This window comes from Syngnathoides biaculeatus, chromosome 14 (assembly GCF_019802595.1).
Source record: "Syngnathoides biaculeatus isolate LvHL_M chromosome 14, ASM1980259v1, whole genome shotgun sequence".
In the NCBI taxonomy this organism is placed as follows: domain Eukaryota; kingdom Metazoa; phylum Chordata; class Actinopteri; order Syngnathiformes; family Syngnathidae; genus Syngnathoides; species Syngnathoides biaculeatus.
Genome location: NC_084653.1, coordinates 11723152 through 11740880, shown reverse-complemented (window position 1 = coordinate 11740880; position 17729 = coordinate 11723152). Strand labels below are relative to the sequence as shown.

The 17729-nt window shown below is 40.0% G+C and overlaps 1 protein-coding gene across 3 annotated transcripts; it reads right to left on the bottom strand.

The window, feature by feature from the left end:
- Positions 1 to 69: 69 nt before the first annotated feature.
- sp3a (sp3a transcription factor) lies at positions 70 to 17509 on the bottom strand. Of its 3 annotated transcripts, XM_061842018.1 has the most exons (8): positions 17300 to 17509; positions 16901 to 17001; positions 12319 to 12414; positions 7970 to 9218; positions 6771 to 6957; positions 6486 to 6682; positions 5487 to 5631; positions 1423 to 1595 (listed from the first exon to the last, which is right to left on the bottom strand). In XM_061842018.1, exons 1-8 carry the CDS (start codon positions 17304 to 17306, stop codon positions 1571 to 1573), a joined length of 2007 nt encoding a protein of 668 aa, XP_061698002.1. In that variant the 5' UTR covers positions 17307 to 17509; the 3' UTR covers positions 1423 to 1570. The 3 variants fall into 3 exon arrangements, with proteins under 3 accessions (XP_061698000.1, XP_061698001.1, XP_061698002.1); XM_061842016.1 differs by lacking the exon at positions 5487 to 5631 and having other exon boundaries at positions 70 to 1595; positions 17300 to 17508; XM_061842017.1 differs by lacking the exons at positions 5487 to 5631; positions 12319 to 12414 and having other exon boundaries at positions 70 to 1595; positions 17300 to 17508.
- Positions 17510 to 17729: the final 220 nt, after the last annotated feature.

Sequence of the window (17729 nt, the reverse complement as noted above, 5' to 3'; positions counted from 1 at the left end):
AAAGTGACACTTCACTTTGGATACACAAAAAAACAACCAAAACAAAAAAAAAAAAAAAAACTTGGAAATGTGTGTAACAGAAATTTTTATACTGTTTTTTTGTACAGTTATAAAGTAAAAACTGCAATTCTTAGCACACAAGGAACAGTTTGTGTCAGCTGAAGAGGACAATGCGTACATAAGTAACATTTCACGTATTCCTTTAGATGTCGGGGCAGAAATAAAAACATTTAAAATGGAAATGCAACACATTATATAAAAATCTATACAAATACATATTTGCTGACATGGATGCAGACAATGATTCATTACAAGAGGACAGTGCAGTTCAAAATTCAAAGTACCACCTTCAAAATGACATTTACACTTAAATTGGACTGATTGTGAATTGCACAGCTGAGATGATTGGGTAAAAGAAACAAGGGTCGTTGCCAAATGGGAAAAGATGTCATGGCTAATAACTAAATAAGAACCGGTATAATTGCAGTGCCAACATTCTTCTGAGCTTTTGGTCCATCTGAAAAGATTAGTCCGACAAAATGAGACAGTGCAGGGGAAATTTTGAACTTGTCATGCAGTCACCACTCACCCTGAGCAAATTTGGCAACTGTCACCCAAAACAGCTTCAAAAAAAAAAAAAAAAAAATAGTCCTCCACAAAGTCTTAAAAATGCATTTACTCACAATTACCCTTTTGAGAGCGTTGCCATTAGTTGTAAAAACATTATGTTGTTAAGATACATATCTGTATCGTGGAAACTAGCTAATGATCTGATGACGCGTTGGTCCTTTTGTAGTGAAACTGGAAAAAAAAATGTTTTCACCTACAAAATTGCAGTGTAAGAATTGCTAAATTGGAAGCACGCGTGTGAGTGTGGGAAAATGCACCACAAAGAAAATAAAATAAAAAAAAAAAAACATTTGCATCAAAGACAGTAATTAAAGAGGACAGAAATTACTTGGAGGCAAAACTTTCTCTTGGCTCAAAGAAAAACGGGAACAAGGATGTAAGGTTAAAGTAAGAAAATGTTAAAAATGTTGATTGAGGACACCCTAACCTACAACTACATTATTGTACAAAATAAGGCATTTCCTTGTGTAATTACTGCAATGTCTTTTTCCTATTCTTACCTCCACTTCATAGCAGAGTGGACAAGACCCTCATTCAATGGTAAAATATATATATGTATATATATAATTTTTTTTTCTTCAAAATTGGAATAAAAATGCAGGAAGGAGTATACAAGAACCATATCACGTGAGTTTTTGTGTCTGTGTGTGTGGTGGGGGAGAGGGGGGTCAATCACTCAATGATTTCGCTGGCCGCTAAGGTGGTGACGAGCTGCAGGGGGATCTCCGCATTGGCCAGGATGTCCTGGGCATTGTTGGAGCCCTGCTGGATGTTTGTGAGGATGAGGGTAGTCCCGCCCGGTGTGGTGATGAGGCTGTCCGAGGACCCTGCCGATTCCACGGATGTCACCATAGTGTTACCAGAATTCACACCTTTTTTGTTCTGGTGAGTTTTGATGTGCTTGGCCAGGTGATCACTCCGCATGAAGCGCTTGGAACATTCAGGGCACACAAACTTCTTCTCGCCTGCCAAAACAAGAGATATCGAATCTTAGAAAGGTCTGCCAGTCACACATCAGAAGAAATACAGTGGCTATAAAATGCCTACACAGCCATTTTCAAATGGCAGGAACTTTTTCCCCCATTTGTGTGACTTATAAGCTGTACGATGGAATTTAATTATTATTTTCTTTAATGTTATTTGACAGCACACATGGGGATACATTTAAGGCCACGCCTCAAACACACTGCTTCCTTGTTTGAAATCATGGGGAAAATAAAAACAAATAAGAGAGGAAATCAGAAAAAGAATTGTGGAGCACTGGCTCATCCTTGGGTGCAACTTTCAGATGCTTGAAGGTGGAACGTTCATCTGCTCAAACCATCGTGTGCAGGTATAAACAACATAGGAATGTCCAGCAATCACACCGCTCAGGAAGGACATGGTCTCTGTTCTCCCAGAGATGAACATATTTTGGTCTGAAATGTACAATCAACCCCAAAACAAAAGCAAACAACTTGTGGGGACGCTGGATGAAGCTTGTAAGAAAGTGTCAAGATCCACAGTAAATTGAGTCCTGCACGAACATGGGCTGAAAGGCCACTCACCGAGAATGAAGCAATTGCTCCTCAAGACACAAAAAAAGATTACAGTTTGCAAAAAGACACCAAGACAAAGAATCTAACTTCTGAAGACATGTCCTGTGGTCTGATGAAACTAAAGTGGAGCTGTTGGGTCATAATGACCAACGTTACATCTGGAGGAAAGAGAAAGCTTGTGGGCTTGAGAACACTTTAGCAACTGTAAAGCATGGAGGTGACAGAATCATGACGTGGGGCTAACATGCTGCAGCAGGAACTGGAGTTCTTCAACATTTCAAGACATTAGCCAGGAAGCTAAAACTTGAGGCCAAATGGGTCTTCGAAATGGACAACGACCCCAACAATACTAACAAAATGTGGCTTGAGGATAAAGTCAATGTCTTGGAGTGGCTATCACAAAGCCCTGATCTGAATCCCATTGAAAATTTGTGGCCAGATCTGAAAAGGAGTGTGCAAGCAAGGCTACCGAAAAAACTGAATCAGTTATACCAGTTCTGCCAGGAGGAATGCACCAGGATTCTAGCAAAGTACTGTCAGAAGCTTCTACAAAGTTTGACCCAAGTCATGCAGTTCAGAGTAGATGCAAGCCAAAATAAGGAAATGTATGTCAAATTTTGACCTAGAAGAAAATAATGTGAAATTATCTAAAAAAATTCTCTCACAATTGTGACATTTAACAAAAAATAATATTAGTGATCCTGATTGACTTTAAATAAGAGAGGTTTTGTATGATTTTACTTTAGACAGTGAGACAAAGAAATGAAATGTTTTTGCTCGTTGTATGTAATCTTCTGGGTTCACCTGTACAGTAATTGCTAACGGATAGCGGTTTCAGCAGAAAGTGTAATGAAATGCTGCTCTATGCCATGTTGTGGTCACCAATTTTTAAGAGTCTTCCAATGTTGGTCTTGAATCTGTGTGTCGCTGAACAACATTGATTTGCTCCTGTTTACCAGAACAATTAGAATTTTCATATTGAATCAACTATATTGTTTTTTTTTGAAAGGCTAAACCATCTAACACTAGACATCACACTTTCACTTTCCAAATCCACCTATCTACTTTCAACACCCCTTGTCCTCAGTGCAAAAACAGATTAACAACCATTCCCATTCATCAGATCGCATTTTATCCTGATTGGCTTTAATGTCATAATATGACGATTGGCTCTGCAAAAGACATTAATTCCGTGATACCACCGTGCACAGGATATTTTATTCCAAAGGCTAGTTTTATTTTTATATAATAATATTTACATATTTTTCCCGTGTCTTTTAGGGTAGTATTGTAAATATGTGATATTTGTTTTAAAAAATAAATAAATAAATTTAAACTCAGCAGCATGGTATTGATCTAAACCAGACTACTGCAGTAAAATCCTGTACTCCGATACCATCGGATCCTGGTTAGTACGAGCAATGGTCTTTTATCTGGTTAACGCAAATGCAACCGGATAGTTGTTATGGTGGGGATGACACAAGTGGATTGCGCCGACTATATTATATGAAGATGTGGGGAAAAAAAACGTGTTGATATTCAGCATGCTCAGGGGAAGACGTTTGTGTAAGGCTTGCTTGAGGTATGTTCACATACTTTTAATATGATACGGCTAACAAGCAGACAGCAAAATGTTACGTAGGCTAGCAAGCTAGTGCTACCACCGGTTGGTGTAAATATCCTGGCGTTATGTCGAATCATGCTCTATAGTTTGAGTGCGTGAAGTATTTTAATTACAATAAAGTAATTTGATTGCAATAACTTAGCACCCATTATTTTCATCATGTTACAATGTTGATTTGAGTTGACTAATTAGAATACACGATCTGACTAGAGCAATTATTTCAAATTTTATGGAGCCAAGGCACATATTTTACAATTAAAAATCTCACAGCACACCAAAAAATAAAAAAGGTCACAAAAAGTAGATACATGAGTGTATGTCCTTACTTCCATTTAATAGAAGACCATTAATTTGTTCTGCCTGTCACTATACCTCACTGGCATAAATAGATGAACAAATATAGATTACTCATTGTAAATATATTTCTGAGCAATTACGCACACAAGTATAGACAGTAAATGAATAAGTCATTTAAAGGTCAACTGAAAACCATATGTACATTTAAAATAGATATTGTTATGAAAAATACATATAATATTATTCATTTCAATGTCTATATGGAAAAAAAAAAAACGAGCGGAGAGCACGTCAATCATGTACAACGTTGCAGAAGTCTCACTCGACATCCCAGTGGCAGCCATATTGGCTGCAACGTCATTTGCAGATGTTACACTGGGACAGTCGCCATTGAGAAGACGCTGTGGAACCTGCTCAGGGAGATTAACAAGAGAGATTTTCGGATTTTTCTGACGCCCCTTCTGAGACAGAAACTCATTTCGAAGAAGAGAACATCGCAAAATCGAGTGAAGTAACCGGGGCAATAGAACCCTATCGTTTTGAGCCATAGTAAGTAAGTTTCTTTCGGCTTGTCCACTTAGGGGTCGCCACAGCGTGTCATCTCAGATGAATGCTCATATTTGTTAGGAACAGTTTTTACAATGGATGCCCTTCCTGACGTAACTCCTTTTGGGCAGTTCATTTCGAGCCATATTTAGATTCTATATGCGGATCACTTCTAACTAACAACAGGCTCCCCGATAGACAGATGAGGAACCCAATGAAATATTCAAATGGACAGGCCTATAATTGTTCGATTTCCCAACTCTTTTACAAGTCTTGTGTATGTAGCATACTGAGGAGGACCCATGCCGGGCAAAGTAACTACTCCAGGGATGACTAGACCGGTGGCTGGTGGGGGAGCTCCTTTCTCCTCCCCACATGGGGCCAAACCACCTCCCCGCCCGATCCACCTCCACGTCGAGGCTAACGTCGGGTCGTCCGCTGGCGGACAACAACAACGCCGGGCTGGGGGACGACATCAACGCCGGCGTACTTTATGAAGTTATGACGTGGATCTTTTGTTACGTTCTGAGAGAAGGATTATGTCGTCGGACGCGGATGAGCTTTTTATGATTGCTGCTTTCGGAGAAGTTGAGTTTGGTGACTATACGTATAGTTAGCTTGTGTTACACGCTACTAAACTGTCTTTGTACTTCATCTCTATGATTCTTTTGTGTTGTATTGTTTTGTGTGTGATTAAATTGTCTTAAACGCAATACAAGTGCTTTGTTATATTTTGCCGGTTTGACCGGGGGGATTTATTATAAATTCACAAATAACATATGCTATAAATTGTGAGACAAATTAGTCCCCCACAACTATTATTTATTTTTTATAGCTCTAAACACATCTACCTGTCATTTAGAACCCACAAAGCTTTCGTCCTTTGCACCCGTGCAATCCATTTTTCACAACCCGGGTGTTTTGCAAAAGTGTGAAGAGTGAATCCATCCTCCCGAGTGTTGGAGCAAGATCCAGCAATACAACGACCCCGCATCTCTGCTAACACAATGAAAAAAAAACAAGTATTTTTGCCAGTACAATTTGTATAAACCAATGTAAACACTAGACCCTGCTACTGCAAAAAACATCACTTCCTGGTTCTTCTCCAACACAAATGCCTTGAGAGGATTTTCATGGCGGGAGATGCAAAAATCCATATAGGGCAACATCCTGATGTGTGGTGTAAAAATGGATGGGTCAATTTTGGCTGACTTTTTTAATTAAAAACATACTAAAAATCATGCTTTACGTGTTAGTTGACCTTTAAATAGGTCCACTTATTTATTTTTTTAAATAAATCCCAATCCCAATCATGTAAAGCCTAGCAAGCGCACACACACCCACACACACATCCCGACCAGCACAAAATGGGTAAAACAAGTAGTCAGCTACCAATTGTGCAAGTTCTACCACTTAGAAAGATAGAGACCTGTAATTTTCATCAGAGGTATACCTTAGCAATGAGACAAATTGAGGAGGGGAAAAAAATTGCATTGTCTGATTTTTAAAGAATTTAAAGAAATCAGATGTTTATCACATGATTTTCAGAACATCACGTGATATAACTACATATTCGACCATGTGATCAGATCAGGACATGCCTCACGCCTGTGTTTATGGAATGTGGGAGAAAAAAACCCACAGAACCACAGAGTAAACATCCAAACTCCACACAGTAAAGTTGGCCTTTGAATTACCCAGAGCTGGAATTAAATTTCCCCATAGCTAATATAGAAGTAGTTTAGCTAAGTTTTTTTTGTTGGCGTGTGTACAAATTGGGAGTTCAGCCAACACTTTGCTGAAAAATTCCAGCCCGCAAATGAAGCCATTACACTGATTGAGTGGGGCACCTGTGTGTGTTCTCCTATGTCTCTGCAGCTCATCACTGCGTGTGAACCTCTTCCCGCAGTACATCCAGGTGCAGACAAAAGGTCGCTCCCCCGAATGCCATCGCAGGTGTGCTCGCAGGTGTGACGTCTTTCCATACACTTTCCCACAGCCTGTGATGTGGCAGATGTGTTGCTTCTTCTTCCCCACCCCGGCTCCCCTGATGAACATGGCACAGCAAAATGAGCATCCAGAATATTTATTTACAGAATGGCAGTGCAGTTTTGGAAGTGCACAAGGAAACGTACCTCCCACCAGACTCTTTACAGTTGGGACAAGTGCACGCCACCCTACGCAGCCTCTTGCCTCCCAGGCCTATATACTCGTCATCCTCCACCAGCCTGACCTGAAGGTGGGACAGATCGCTGGTGTTTAGGGTAGAATCAGCGCTTAGCTGCCAGTCCCCTGAGTCCGGCTCCTGCTTTATCCGGATTTCTGTAGAGTGCAGAAAAGCCACAATTGTGACATGGCTGTACCTTATCTGAAGGTAAAATGACAACATTTTTTCTCTCTTAACTTAAAGTATGTAAGATAACTTTTTTGGCCTTGCTAAATGAAAAAAAATATATCACAGATTACATTATGATACAGTAAATTGCAATTTTTAACCACAATAAGTCTGGTGTCACAGTCAGGCGTCAACCTTAAATGTCCAAACATGGTCAATTTATTATTTATTTTGGTCAGGCCACACAAGGTATGCTATTTTTTTTTTTTTAAATAACCAACCTAAAGTGTTGCTGATAACTTGAGAGCAAATCTATCTACTCTATTGGATTCTTAAATTGCGAAATATCGCAATACTTCACCTCATGTTGACTCTGGGGGAGCCTCTTGGTATTGTCTATTGATAGAACGTCTGTCTTGTTTTGTCAAAAACACATAGCTCTAATCCTTTGTCGCAGAACAAAACAAAGCCATAAAGCAATTACCTTCAGCCATGAAAGTAAGTTTGCATGATTAATTTCTGTCAGCTCATCTTTATATTATTCCATCAATCTTTGGCTAAACCTCTGAAATAAGGGTTTAAGATGACATAACCAACAGCTTTTGTTAAGTATTAAACACTTTTTTCCTGTCAAGGGCTCAGTGTGAGTGCAGACTTTGATGGCCAAGAGTGGCGGGGGCAAATTGAATAATGACAGCGCAATAATCTTTTTTTTTTTTTTTAACAAAATTATGTTAGTCATTGAACATGACTATGGGGAGGTCTTATGATGGCGATGGGGTAAAATAACCTGAACAACAGCAGATAGTAAAATACAATACAATAACAACTTGAAGTGTTTAGTAACTTAAGTTAAAGGGTGTTTGTGATTTCCTGGAATATAGTGGTTTTGGAGATGCAAGGATTCCACCTGATCGTGAAAATATTGTAAAGCAATACCTAAAAACATTACAGATCAATTTATTTGTATAATCATAATGTTTGCAATAAACAGTGTACCTCCGGGGAGGTCTGCATTTCCTTCTTGTTGTGCAACTGAGTTGACTGTCACTGTTTGAAGGTTGGGGATCTGCCCAGAGTTTGCACTGACTGGACTGGAACCCAGTGATAGCGTCTGGACCGGAGCCAGGGTAATCTGCTGAGGGACGGTGGTGGGAAGTTGAAGGTTTTGAAGGTTCTGCACACCTTGTACCTGGAAGGTCTGCCATTGTATCTGGCCTGATGGGGTCACCGTCTGGGCTTGGATGATGAAGGTCCCAGGGTTGATCAGCTGCAGATTTTGCACACCCTGGCTGCCTGTAGCCACTGACTGGACCACCTGGCCGTTGGTGGTTTGCAGAGGCACCTGCTGTAGCTGGACGATGGGCTGAGCAGATGACCCCTGGATGTTCTGCTCTTGAGTCTGTTGGATGAAGCCCTGCTGGAGGGCAGTGGACGAGTCAGACTGTTGTGATGTCACACTTGATAACGAGGTGTCTTGGGTCAGAAGACTCGCTTCACTGGTCGGATTGTGTAGCTGGGAGGAAGACGTCGGCACAAAAAGCTCGGTGTTAGCATCATTTACTGGTAGTGTTTGTGAGAGGGGATCATTGGTCTTCTCTTGACTTTCGGAGCCACTCCCTGGTTGGTTTGCCATGATTAGCTGGCCATCAGCGGTGACACCTGTCGCTATCGTCTGCGCTCCAGATAGACCTAATGCGTCCAAGTCTATGCTGTTAATAGGAACAAAAGTGATGTTCCCTGGTAAACCCATAGGCACGTTTGTAACAACCTGACCCTGGTTGTTGAATGCGGAGCTGCCAATAGAAATCCCCTGGATCGGCTGGATATTCCCAGTCTGTGATATGAGGCTCTGGTTGTTTGAAAGGATGTTTGCAGTGGATGTCACACAGAGACCCTGGCTACCATCAGGCAAGATCTGAATCTGTCCCGCTGCATCCTGACTCAGAGTTGCCCCTTCCATGCCTGTGGTGGCATAGCTCAGCTGTCCGTCTGCATTCTGAATTTGAGGAATTACTTGGTACTGAATGTTAGGCACTGAATTGACAGAGGCAGTGTCACTTCCTGATGACACAAAAATCGGTTGACTCTGCAAACTCTGGAGAGGAAGAACGTACTGTCCATTTGGCGTTAGTATTCCTTGGCCTTGGATCTGTATCATCCCGGGATCATCCTTTCCAGTTGTGGTGGGGGCCAATACCTCCCATTTATCAGACACATTAAGATGAGCAGATGTTTCATCTGTAGTCTAAGAGAGAAAACGATGGATATTACACACATGCAAATCCATATAACAATTGATTTGTGAGTCACAGGCAAATTTTGGCTTTGATGTAAGCCTTTCAGACAAGCACATAAATGCTGTCTTGAGAAAGGATGACTTAATGAATAAGCGTCTCATTGTTTTGTGAAGCAGCATCTTGCCTACAATTGTTTATGTATCAATCTGGCAATTTTATGATTGGTAAGGAATTTGGATATCTTCCCTTTAAATATGGGTGAGAATGCAAATGAGGTACTTGAGAAGAAAATGTCCCATGCAAGTGTCAGAATATGTGATGTCAAACCATGTCTGAACCAGGAACCATGCCAGAACATGGAATAGGGAATCTTAATAATGTTAAGAAGCAAAGCAAAGAATTCTTATAACCTTCAAATGAAATCATTTAGCGAGGTCAAAATGTGTCATAATCATGTATGAGCTTGGTGGATTTTCTTCCCTGAGATCACAGGTCTCAAACTCAAAGCCCGGGGGGCCGGATGTGGCCCGCCACACGATTTTATGTGGCCCGCAAAGCCAAATCTGGAGTGTCAATTTCCATGATTCTTGCAAAAATGTGTACCAAAATTTCAAATTGTTCATATATCATAAATGATAAAGTTGAGATAACAAGCATTTTTGTGTTAGCAAATGTGAATAGTGGAAAAACACATTACCTTTTATTTCTGATTTCAAAACTAGTTTCTTAAATTGACGATGTAAATATGATGAGATGATTAAATATTTTTATTCAGTCATAATGGCCCTCTGAGGGAAACCGGAACAACAATGTGGCTCGCGAGAAAAATGAGTTTGACATCCCTGCCTTAGATCTTAGAAAATGGATAGCTCTGGATGAATCACATCTTAACAAAAGTCTGATTTATCAGTCTGTGGTAATGGTAAGTCCATGAGTCCTATAAATGTGGTGTATGGATAAATAGGTTATTGCATGACGACAAGTGGCTATCAACACCCAAGGCTGACAAACAAATACCGTATGCCTTTAAACAGTTGCATTGTTAGTATGCAGTGATTTTGTTCATTGCCAAGAGTGTTTTCCACTTTAAGATAACTCAAACTGAGGTGTCAATCATGAGAATGTGATAAGAAGCACCAGTAGTAGTAAAGAAATATTGCACTGCATTATTGATGGGAACAAAAAAGAAAAAAAGGATACATACACAGAACATATATGCTCTTGTGATACAGCTACACATTCCATTTTTACTAACGTGACAGTAACAATTCTCTGGCACCCTATTAACACATCTATCTCTATCCAAAATGATTGTTTTTCTTTTGCTGAAAATATAACACCAGCATAACAGTTACCCAGCCATTCATGCTCTTGTGTTATAATGTGAATGTTAAAAGTAATTTTGATGTATGAGCTCTACATTGTTGCTTAGTATTGATAATTACTGTTTTTTTCCCTTTGATGTTTAAAATTTGTGCATTAATTTTTTGTTTATGTCACAGGAAACTTGAGAATGTCAACTTCTGCAACCCCTACATTGTACATATGAAAACAGCTGTCAATCATAGTTTTTCCAAAATGCAAGAGTGAACCTTTTAATTGCAAGCTTTGCTACTCTGCCACTACAAATGGACTTGAGATCACTGACAGGCAGCTTTTCACTGCAGGCCCTGCAGGACTACTTTAATCCGGTTTAGTCCCATCTTTTAACTGGCTTAAGACTGAACTGTAAATTCCCTAAAATACCATTAAGGAGGGATTTAAAGGGTTACTTTATGTAAACACCTATACATTCTACAACATTAGGTAGACCTGCAAAATTCAATAAAGATCCAATCGCTCCGAAATACGATGTCAAAACTGGGTATTAGCATTGTACAGGGTGACTGAAAAGTAGTAGTGAGTTGTAATACATACAGGGGTAAAGAATGTATTAGTTATGTTATATTGTGCAGCCACTGGATAAAATATTTTATTTCCCAATTAATGTACACACAGTACCCCATATTGACAGAAAACACAGAATTTGCCAGAATGCCTGCAATGGTACTAAACCAATTTTTGCTGACTTATTAATGTAGAAAAACTGAAATATCCCAGGCATAAAATGCTTTTAGTCTGTTATATTGCAGCCACTTGCTAAAATATATCTTCTCCCCAATGTAAACACAGTACCCTTATTGACAGAAAAAAATGGAATTGTTAAAATTTTTACTGACTTATTAAAGAAAAACTGAAATTCACAGTCATACAATGTTTTTAGTCTCTTATAATGCAGCCACTTGCTAAAATAATTATTTTCCTTAATGTACACACAGTACAGAACAAAACCCATCCATCCATCTTCAAAGCCGCTTATACTACAAGGGTCACGGGAGAGCTGGAGCCTATCAGAGATTTCAACGGGCAAGAGGCAGGATACACCGTGAACTGGTTGCCAGCCAATCGCGGGGCACATAGAGACAGACAACGGTGGCACTCATAATCACACCTCGGGGAAATTTAGATTGTCCAATTAATGTTGCGTGTTTTTGGGATGTAGGAGGAAACCGCAGTGCCCGGAGAAAACCCACGCAGACACAGGGAGAACACAGGCGGGGCCGGGATTGAATCCGGGTCCTCAGAACTGTGAGGCCAGCGCTTTACCACCCTACCCACCCTTGAGGAGTTACTAGAACTGGGACCAGAGCGGGCAGGATCCTTTTGGACCCTCCACATCCTGGCCACAAGCTCTTCCAGCTCCTTCCGTCGGGAAGGCGGTACCAATGAATGCTAATCAAATCTAGCAGGCATTCAAACATTTTTTTCCCTATTTCAATTAAGTCATTAAATTCTTGATGAGCGTACCTACTATTTCCGACTCGCGCCATTCTTGGGACACACCCTCAAACCCTGCTGGTCTAATCAGTATTAGCAATACTCGTATTTTAAACTAGGACTGTTACTTTTCAATCACCCTGGAAAGCTTGTGTATTGGACTGCATTTGAATTGTACAGGTAACGGAATGTCCATTGAGGTTGTGCCTGTGGTGGAGAATTACCTTATAATGGAAGGCATATGATCTGATATTTCTAATTCTAAAAGATCTACCAGAGGCGCCGACTTACCACACCGGCAGCATCACCTCTGTCCACTTCTGATGCCGGTGAGCCAACCTTAGTGCAGGTGGTTGCAAGCAGGTCAAGGGACGACGACTCAATATCCTACCCACCATGTAAAATTTAAGGGGGAGAAATTGAGTGGCCATTAACATAGGCCAAATTCAGTGGTGCCTTGAGATACGATCGACCCAAATTTTGAGTTTAAGAAGATACATGCCAACATTGGGTCAAATATTTGCTTTGACTTGCAAGTGCAAACTTGAGACACGAGCACTATTTGCGGCGGTAAACTCAATTCAACTGACTTCGCAATGGTCATCAGTTTGGCAAATAGGGAATATTTAAATAAAAAAATGAAGCCTCAAGTTGTTTTTTGACATTTCCAGTTGAGGTGCAATGACAGAAAAAATAAAGCAGAGACAATTACACGCTGTGTATTTAAAACAAGCGCACGCAATGTATTTTGCTTGTTTGAGGGCGGCTGGCTAACTTCATGCCAAGAATGGAAAATGCCACTGATAGTCACAATTCTAGAAACCATTGAAGCAACACATTTTTATTTTAAGACAACATCTAAACAGATAACCGAAAAACTCACAGAATATACAGTGCTGTGAAAAAATATTGACCCTCTCTCAAATTCTTATACTTTTGCATAGTTTCCCCTCTTAAAGAGCAGACAAATATAAATAGACAACTAGAACTGAAGTCAACTTAAGTGGTAATTTTTTAAAATGGTAAATTAATTTAAGAATTTTTTCACCTGCCTCTGTGTGGAAAAATAACTACCCTTCATGTTAAATTTTGAATTAAATGTACCTAATCACAATTTTTGGTGAATTTTCACTGATCACACTTAAAGCCTAATTATCTCCAAACCTGTTCAAACAACAAATCACCTAAACAGAAACTGTTTAGGAAAACAAAATCTACCAACTCTGCAACAAGATGACAAGATTTCAGTTGAGAAAATAAAGTAATTCACATCTCAGTGTGGAAACAGTAACATAAGCCATTTCAAAAGCTTTAGAATTCCATCAAACAACAGGGAGAGCCATTATCCTCACATGGAGAAAACAGAACACCGGTGAACCTTCCAAGGAGTAGCGGGCCTCTAAAGGTTACCACAAGGCTTGTCTTCTTTTTGCCCCCCCCCAAAAGTATGATTCCCAAGACTTTTGTGAGAATACTATATTAACTGATGAGATGAAAGTTGAAAGGTGTGTCTCTCATTACATCTGGCATTTCAGGAAAAAAAGATAATCATACCAAGTCAAACGTGGTGGAAGGGTGATGGTCTTGGGGTGCTAAGCTCCTTCAGGACCTGGACAATTTATGAAGGATGGAAGCATGAATTCTGCTTTTTAAAAGACAATGCTGAAGGGTAATACTCACCCATCAAGTTCCTAGTCAAAGTCCAGACATGAATCTGAGTGCAGTGGAATTACCTTATAAAGGCTTTTCATGCTCAAAAACCCAAATTTTTTTTTTGCTGAATTTAATCCATTCTGCAAGGAAGACTGGGACAAATTATCTCCACGGAGATGTGAAAGACTCGTCATTTATACAAAACACTTGATTTCAGTTGTTGCTCCTGCGGATAACCCAACCAGTTATTAGGTTTAGGGGGGCATTATTTTTTCACACAGGGTTAAGTAACTGACTATTTTCTCTCCCTAAAAAATTAAATCACCATTTCAAAACAGCAGTTAAGTTCACTTCGTTTGTACACTATTTGGCTGATATTTACATTTTATCTTAAATTAAAAGTGGGGAAACTATGCAAAAATATAAAAAATTGAGGAGGCCAATGCTTTTTCACAGCACTGCATTCTTCATCCTCTACCAAAGAATAAAGGAAAAATAATAATGAGGCATACTGAGAGGAGTAATAAAGTAGATGTCTAATGTATTTTGTTTGTCTGTACTGGATGGAGCGTTAGAGGTACATCTCAATAAATCATACATGTCAAAAGTAGTTAATTAATCTATAACTAAATGAATTAAATGAATCCATTCATTTTCCAAGCTGCTTATCCTCACAAGGGTCACAGGAGTGCTGGAGCATACCCCAGCTGTCAATGGGCAGGAGGCGGGGAACACCTTGGACTGGTTGCCAGCCAATCGCAGGGCACATGGAGACAAACAGTTGCACTCACAATCACACCTAGGGGCAATATAGAGTGTCCAATTAATGTTGCATGTTTTGGGGATGTGGGAGGAAACCGGAGTGCTTGGATTAAATCCACGCAGGTACGGGGAGAACATGCACAGGAGCACAGGCGGGGCCGAGATTTGAACCCCGGTCCTCAGAACTGTGAGGCCAATGCCCTAACCAAATGTGGCACTCTGCCACCAATAAATGAATCGATCATTTTAATTTTCGCTTAATTATTGAGACCTTTAAACTAAGGAAAATTTTAAAACCCTCAGAATTTCTGCCTCTCCACACCTAATATTGATAAATATTGTACTGATAAAGGAGTAAATACTAGTCATATTTATTATATCAATAAAGGTGACTATAGGATAATAATTGGGCAGATTTGAGGATTTATGACAGCCAATTGAAAAACACAATAACAATAGCTCGGATAAAAAAAAAAAAAATGTGGACGACTGGTTAGAGCGTTTGCCTCACAGTTCTGAAGACAGAAGGTTTAAATCCCAGTCCCGCCTTTGTGGAGTTTGCATTTTCTCCACATGACTGTGTGGGTTTTCTTCAGACACTCTTCAGCTTCCTCCCACATCCCAGAAACATGGATTCATTGGAGACTCAGAATTGTTCATAGGTGTAATTATGACTGCAAATGGGTGTTTGTTTCTTTGTGGCCTGTGATTGGCTGGCAACCAGTTAAAGGTGTACCCTGCCTTCTGTCTGAAGATAACTGGAATATGCTCCAGCACTCCTGGGACCCTTGTGAAAATAAGCCGCTGAGATAATAGATTGGATGAAAAGGAAAGTCCAATGAAGCGGGAGCCAGACTTTGGTGCCAGTGTGTCTGGGTGAAAGGAAAAAAAAAAGGTTTCCATTGAATACAGCCAATCATAAACGTGCAGTGAGCTGAGGAGTGTGCGATAAACTTCAAATTGAATCTTGTGAGATTTAAGTGTTTCCAAGGAAGATGTTTGGCTTGCCATTTGCAGCAAATATTCTGCAAACATTCTACAAGGAGGGAAAAAAATTAGTACGCTTCAACATCAAACCTTATCAGTCACTCCAAACGTCATCGCTACAACGGTCAGTGTTGTGAAAGCTTACGAAGATGCCTGCAATGGTACTAAACCAAAGCCAGCTACAAATACAGAACCTTGCCGAAGATGACCAGATGGATAAAACAATACGTACTTTCATCATGTAAATGTTGCCACTTGGTGAACAAACCTTCACCATCATTAAGGCTTTTGCTAGCTAATAAACTACTTTGAGCCACGGTTTGTACTTTTGAGCCTCCGCAATTTTAAGGATGTTATATTTACGAACCAAATACGACGTGATTGCAGCACTCTTGTGTACGCTGATAGATTGAAATAAGGATATAAGCTTCACTACTGATTTATGGACGTGTGACGTTAACCCTGCTCGCTTGCTGGGTTTGACCAAGTACTGCCATATCTGGTGAGCAATGCTTTTGTCCATTTCATGCACCTGCATGTTGGGTCTATTGTGTACTCATTTCAATGCACATGCCATTTGACATTCACATTTTATGATGCTACTATGGCTAAAGCTCATTATTTTATAAACTAGTGAAAACAAGGTATTCTATTTAAAAAAAAAAACTGCAAATCAAGAATCTGATGTTTTAGAAATTTGTTGTAGTAGAAATGCCATATTTGGTAAGAAAAAAATCTGAGGATTTCTTTCCTCCCTGTGCACATACTACAATAAAAAAATATGAATAATTCATTGGTTATCGTATTAGTCTTGAGTAACGGGAAGCTATCGGCATTTGCTTGAAAAAAAACAATTATCACGAATCATTATTTTCAATTGCTAAAAAATGATTTTCCCACATTTCATGACTATTATGAATGAAAGTTAATTTATTTTAGTTTTCTCCCATATTCTAATTCATTGAGATGTACCTGTTGACCATGACACAAAAACCATTTATTCTTTTCCATTCTATGTTATCACTCTGTGTTTATGAAGTGTACTGTTATAGCCTACCAGTTTACCTTCTGTAAAAAGATGAGGGATGTGTGCGGCTGGAATGAATTAATTGCATTTCCAATCATTTCAATGGGGAAAAGTAATTTGAGGTTGCTTTTTGTCAAGACCGTGGTCAGGGAACGAATTAAACTAGTATGTCAAGGCACCTCCTTTAAACAAAAGTGACGCGACACAAACAGATATATATTTTTAGTTGATAGGACTTGACATGATTCTTTTGAGCCCCTCAGACATTCACATTTGTGTTTTGTTACATCTTGTCGACAATTTCAGGCGGTCTCACCGCCAGGAGCCGAGGAAGAAGGCGGGCTAGTTTTCAATTATTTATTTATTATTGCAGCGCCTGAGAGGAAGGCTTGCCCGTCTGAGGGGTTCAACCCCCCTCCGAGAGCCACTTCAAGAAACTCTTACCTGATTGCCCGCGGCGTCTTCATGTTGCAAAAAGCTTCTTTGGCTGCTGTTTACGTCCAAAGAAGCAGCCATTTCGTCTGCTTTTAGCGGCTGTTCTGGCGCTGTGAAGGACAACACACACAAGAGTTCGAACACACACCGCTAACGGTGGCTAAACAAACCTCATCTCTCAAACCAAGGGCAAGGCAGTTTACCCTATTAAGCTTGCGTGCGCTTAAAAATCTTTTGAGATGGTGCGGCGGAAATTAGTTCGACTCTCGAGTGTGTCGAAAACGCGACAAGAGCGGTGGCTAATTGCTAACTTGGGGGATGATTAGCCGTATCCAAGCTAGCCTGCTAGCAAGCTAAATTAGCCTGTTAGCATTACGTGAATGAAGAATAGGATGAAACATTACATACCAGTCATGGCGTGACTTGCCGTTAAGCGGAAAATCTTGACAGTTACAGCCAACCCGACATGACCGGTAGTTAGTATTGACGGCAGCCGCGTAGAAAAAGATGATAACTGTCAAGATTTGCTTGTATTTTGATTGACTGGCGGTGAGCAACACAAAAGGTGGGGCCTGCACTGTTGACTGGAGTGTTGGCGTCATACACAGGAAGTTCCGCCTTCCTTTACGCATATGTTGTATTTTAATGGTTGACACTTTTCAGCATCGTATTCTGATTCGCTCGTGATCATACCAATCATTATTTGGCACATTATTTTCTTGTGTGTTGTCACTTTCACATTACGGTTATGCATAATTTATGAGCGAGTGCAAGAAACGAGATTCAGAGGTAATCCTCGGAATAAATTGGAAAACGTAAGAGAAGAAGGAAACGCAAA

Coding starts and splice junctions, on each gene's coding strand:
- sp3a (XM_061842016.1), bottom strand. Junction 6,958..7,969: donor AAATGCAGACCTCCCCGGAG/GTACACTGTTTA, acceptor TGCACTCTACAG/AAATCCGGATAAAGCAGGAG. Junction 1,596..6,485: donor ACATAGGAGAACACACACAG/GTGCCCCACTCA, acceptor TTGTTTTGGCAG/GCGAGAAGAAGTTTGTGTGC.